This window comes from Poecilia latipinna, unplaced genomic scaffold (assembly GCF_001443285.1).
Source record: "Poecilia latipinna isolate Pla-1442-1.1 unplaced genomic scaffold, P_latipinna-1.0 Scaffold2447, whole genome shotgun sequence".
In the NCBI taxonomy this organism is placed as follows: Eukaryota; Metazoa; Chordata; class Actinopteri; order Cyprinodontiformes; family Poeciliidae; genus Poecilia; species Poecilia latipinna.
Genome location: NW_015115063.1, coordinates 17,904 through 23,560, shown reverse-complemented (window position 1 = coordinate 23,560; position 5,657 = coordinate 17,904). Strand labels below are relative to the sequence as shown.

The window sequence follows — 5,657 nt, the reverse complement described above, 5'->3', positions numbered from 1 at the left end:
GTGTGTGTGTGTGTGTAAGTGTGTGTGTGTGTGCGTGCGCACGCACTGTTAATCCACAGTATTCAGCCACGCCCCTAACTCCTCCTAACCTCCAGCGGACTGACTACTGACCAGCTCTCCATCTCACGGGTCCGAAAAGCCTCTAATTCCTGGGTATTACCGCAAATAAGAATGTAGAGAACTTTTGTTTAAGCTGGGAGCGAGAAAGATTCGTCTAAGCTCTAACTACCTTCATCCAGACGTTATGACCCGCTTCAGTCCATGATTCAGACATCGGAGTAGCCCCGCCGGTGTCCGAGCTCATAAACCACATCTGTTCACGGCAGCTCTTCCTCTATTATTAACGTGCACTTCTTACCGCTTAGATAATTTTAGCGACTAGGAATAAGTCCCAGGGTCATTATTTATCTGAACTAAAGAACGTACGAAGCCACCCTAATTTACTAGGACCATTAACATTGATTTCACATTAATCAGAATTAATTTTTAGTTGACTCAATTAATTTAACTGTCCACAGCATCAATAAGACTTTAGTATTTTTATTAGCAAGCTTTAGCAAGGGAAAAAGACATACAGCATTTCAATAAAAATTAAGAAATTAATACTTTTAAGAATTTTTATAAATTACTCCTACTTCTAACCCTACACTGTGTCTTAATCTAAATAGAGGCTTTGGGGGAGGCAGTATTACTCAAACCCAGATGCAGAGACGATCTTCGCAGCAGAAACCTTTAACGTCCATGGATGGAGTCCTGTCTTTGTCTTGGCAGGATCCTTTTAGAATAGATCCAAAGTTGAACTGGTGAGAATCCTCAACGAACTCAGTTCTTTATCCACAAAAGATCTTGGTATATTCTCCATGTCCACTGCAGCATCGTTGTAATCCTTTGGGTTGAGTTTGGGGCCACGGTCGAATCAGAATCCCGGGTTGTGGGTAAACGGATCTTGTTCCTTCCTTGTGCAGCGAGCAGTCATCCAGGGGTATCATCACGCAGCCCTCCGTTGATTCTGCATCTCCGTTTGCTCGACTCGAACGCTGCGGAACAAAGAACCCCGATCCTTCTGTCTGGTGTCTTTTTATTTCTTGTCAGCAGCCACACAACTTTCCTCACGTACGTTTTTCCTTGACATCAACTGCCTTTTGGTTGGCCTCAACTTCAGATGAACTTCCTTGTTCCCTTGGAGCTGTACTTTCTGAAGTTCTCTGTTTGCCTTCTGCACCTGTTTCCTTCATGCATCTCAAAAATCTCACTTCCTGTTTCTTCTGTACTGACTGCTTGGACAGATGATCTCATATCCATCACCGTCTTGGTGACATGATGTCTGTTCTAATGACCTAATGTCTTGGTCACCTCTGTTCTCCTATCAGTTCCTCTTTCTCCCTGACTTTTCACTTACCATCTACCTCCAACACAACATCAGTGACCTTTAGTTACAGTTACACATTTTACACCATTTCAAGTTCAATGTCAAAATCACATTTATAACCTTTTAGTTTCTCTGATTTAGCATTCATTTATAATTTTATAATAACCATAACTTATTAGTTACTCTTATTATAATCATGATGTGAGTTATTACAGACATTTCTGAAAAGAAACCAAGAATAATCCATTATTCCAATCATTTGATACCATGTTACAGTTACTTCTTTCACCTGTAAGTACTTCCATACATATAAGAGTAAGTGTAAATATTCTTATAATCAAACCAACATCAACCCCTGGTTAAACCAATATTAATTATTGGTTTAATCATAAGTTATCATATTTACTCTGGGTTTTAGCCAATTACTCAAAATGTTTAGATTTTATTCTTTAAACCTTTAATGCCCTGAATGAGCAATCTGAACTATTTTTAATCACTGCAGGCTGGAAACTCCCTCTTTCTCCAGGAAACCTGCTCTTCCTGTTTCATAACTCTCTCCGTCTGACTATGATTTTTTATGATTAAATAGAAAAAAGTAGAATTAAAGCAGGACACAATAACAACACACACAACCAGATTAATTTTATTACCGTCTGACTCTACTGTTGGGTCTTGATGTCACCTGTGTAATCAGTTTTAAAGATAACTTTATTTATTGTTATTATTAAACTAAAATCTCCAGCATGGGGAAGTGGGATGAGCTCGACTTTTCTCGACAACACACACAAATCTTTTTACACACGCACAAATCATTTTACACACACACAAATCTTTTTACATACGCACAGATATTTTGAGACTATTTTCACTCCATAGAGTATGAACTGGAGCTAATGCCGTTGATTATAAGGTTTTACATCACACATATGAAAATGGATTGGGTACTTTCTTAAAAATTAACTCATGATTATCATTTTTTTATTGTATGCAATTTTAACAAATAATAAAAGATTATTAAGGCACTTAAAAATTCATACATATTCATTCATATTTAGTTCACTTAAAGTATACTTTTATTTAATATATTAAAAGTGTATTTTGGTACAATTATGTTTAAGTGTGTTTAAAGTTCTAATTTCGAAATTGGTACAAGTGTACTTTTAGTATACTTCAGATATACTTATAGGTAGTACACTTAATACTTAGTATACTTAAAGTGTACTTTCACAAATTTAAGTATGTTTGAAATATACTAAAATATAAATTTTTTTCACCTGAGTGTATTTAGTGATTTGTTTGTTTATTTATTTTACTGTTATTCAAGAAAATAACAGAAAAATACAAAAGCTGTTTTGTATGTCTGTTTTGTATAGGCATACAAAACAGCCTTGATATGTTGTGTCACTTGAGGCATATGCAAAAGAAACTGAATTTTGAGTGGTTATATACTATTTTATCAAACAACAATATAGAAAAAATTCAAAACAAATTGCTTTTAGGTGACAGTATATCTAAAGTAAGTTTTATTATGTTTTACTATAGAAAAAGCTCTGCTAGTTCCTTTAAATCAGAGTTGATCTTTGGTTTTTCAGACATTCTGAATGCCTTTCAGTGTTTTTCTTTGGCCACGTCTAAGCTGTTTTTCTTTAGTTCTTGTGCCTGCCAAAACATTGCAATTTTATGTTTATATTGAAATATTCAATATAAATATTGAATATATAAGGCCTTAAATGATGAAGTGACTTTCCCATACTATAAAAATAGTATAGCAAATGAAATTTGTCATCAGTAAAATATCAACATGAGACACACTTATAAAAACTCTTACCATTGTGTGTTTTATTTGTGGTGAGTGTAGGGAGCATATCCTGCTAAATAAGGAACACAACGCAGTTATTACAGCCCCTCCCATTCACACTCACTCATCAAGTACTCAAAGTTTGGTAAAATCTTTGGATATGACATCTTTCTCAACTGAAAAAGCTTTTCTTTCCTTTTTAATCCTTCAGGTTGGAGGAGTCAGATCAGTCACACTCCCAGAGTCCCTCCTGTTTGTCTCCACCCTGGATGGCAGTCTGCATGCTATCTCCAAGCAGACAGGAGACATCAAGTGGACTTTAAGAGAAGGTTTACATACGTGTATTAGTGGTATTCATTCTGTCTCTCATTGTTAATGTGGGATTTTTTATAACAATATTTTTTAAATATATTTCAGACCCTGTTATTCAAGTGCCTAACTACCTTGAGGAGTAAGTAACACTTCAGGACATACACATTTAACTGGATTCTTTTCTACTGGATATTTATGTGCATTAATAACCCAGTTTGCTGAACCGACTTCCTTCTGTTTGCATTTTATGTTTACTTGTTAGAGAACATTAGCGAACAAACGGTATGAAGAAGGCTAGAGAACACAGCAGACAGATCGAGGAGAAAACAATATCCTTAGTCTTAAACATCTCAACAAGCTCCTATTGATCTATCATCTGAAAATGTAAACAACATGGCAAAACTTCAGCTTGGAGTAGAAGAGCATTAACAAGAGAATCAGCCAGGAGTGCCTTCGTATCACTGTTGGAGCTGCTGAGAGCTCAGGTGGGAGAATAAGTATTAGTAATGCACTGCACACAACTGGTCTTGAGAAGCCCATTTCCCAGTGAAATGATGTATGATATGGAAGAAGAGGCTAAGATGAACCAGCTTTTCTTTCATGCAAAACACCAGCGGATGGCAACATTTAACATTCTACATCTCTGCTGTTAGAGTGTAGGCCAGCAGCACCATGCTTTTCTTCAGCAAGACAGAGACATCACCCCTGCAGGTCACTCCTGGTACAAAACCTGTTGGAGGATTCAGAAATCTTGAGGCTGGGCAGATATTTACCGACCTGCAGGACAAACATCCAGCCAGAGCTGCAATGAAATGGTTTCATGTCAAAGAATTTTCATGTATTAGAATGGGCCGATCGGAGTTCACAATTAAAGCCAATGGAGAGTCTGGGACCAGGCTTGAAAACGGACTTGAGCTTGAGATATTTTTCAAAGAACATTGGCAACAATTTCCGTTTTTTGAAGGCAAAGTCAGTTGACCCATACATTAAAGGCACTACTATGTGTTGATATCGCATTATCGCCTGATATACATGAATATATAAAGGTTTGTGGTTGTGACAAAATGGGAAAACCTTAAAGAGGTCTGAATGCTTTTGCATGGCACTGTTTGATTTTGGGCCATTGACGAGCTCAATGGCAAGCTTGTCAATGGCACAACCTATTCCAGGGTTTCCCCCAGAAAACTTGCTAAGCCCAGTGATCGGGGCGCCGAGGCGGTCTACCAGCAGTCCATTGTGCTTTTGTATTAAAGATGCCAAGTAGACAGGAAAAGTAAAAATATTACTGGATAACATCACCAGTGAAACACTATTTAAATCCGCAACTAGTCTTAAAAACAACTACAGTATTTTCCGGACTATAAGCTGCTACTTTTTTCCTAAGCTTTGAACCATGCGACTTATAGCCCTGTACGGCTTATATGTGGATTTTTCTTCAACCACCAGGGGGCTCTTTAGCAGGAAGTGAATCATTGGAAGTCAAAATTGAGAATAAAAGAAGAAAGCGCCTATTAAAACAAGTACACCTCGCTGCAGCAAACAGAAAGGGGCGGGGATGGACCATTGTCAGTCTCATACCTTATTTGGAAATGGGACCATTGCAATCCGGAAGTGAAGGGGGCGCTATTTCCTATACTTCCGTTTTTATTTTCTTTTGAAATCTGTGATATATTTTCACCTTTAGGAAGGAGTTTCACTCTCAGAATGTATTTGAACTTCTCTCATTTATTTACTTCACGGCAACTCACAGTTTTTAGCAAATTCTGTAGCTTTCGGTGTACTTCTAAATCTGCTCCTTAGGTGCATCCTTTTGGACTTGCGACTGCCTCTAGTGGCGTGGGGGTGGTAACACAACCAATATAATTACATTACTAAATCAGAATACCACAAAGTCTTTATTATTTACTATTAATTCTGGCATTACTGGCATTATAAAACAACATATTTTTAAATTTTCTTAAGGATGTAGAGCTAATTAAATGCAAACAATACCTGTATACATTATAAATAATTTCTATATATCTCCATCAATTATAGGAGGAACAAAAGACATAAGGAGACATGAAAAACAACATGATCAACTATAATAAAAATACCATTTGCAATGTATATGTAAGAAATTTAATTGAGCAAAAGTCAATAACAAACAAATGAATTAGGTACAGAAGAATAACAACC

At 36.8% G+C, this 5,657-nt stretch overlaps 1 protein-coding gene across 1 annotated transcript in view; it reads left to right on the top strand.

The window, feature by feature from the left end:
• Nucleotides 1-4,495, top strand: part of LOC106937842 (serine/threonine-protein kinase/endoribonuclease IRE1-like) — a 20,402-nt gene extending 15,907 nt beyond the window's left edge. Inside the window, exons 2-4 of the mRNA XM_015019560.1 lie at nt 3,379-3,496; nt 3,585-3,618; nt 4,140-4,495. Of these exons, the coding sequence (XP_014875046.1) occupies nt 3,379-3,496; nt 3,585-3,618; nt 4,140-4,290 (303 nt within the window). The 3' untranslated portion in view covers nt 4,291-4,495. The remainder of the gene's footprint in view (nt 1-3,378; nt 3,497-3,584; nt 3,619-4,139) is intronic.
• Nucleotides 4,496-5,657: the final 1,162 nt, after the last annotated feature.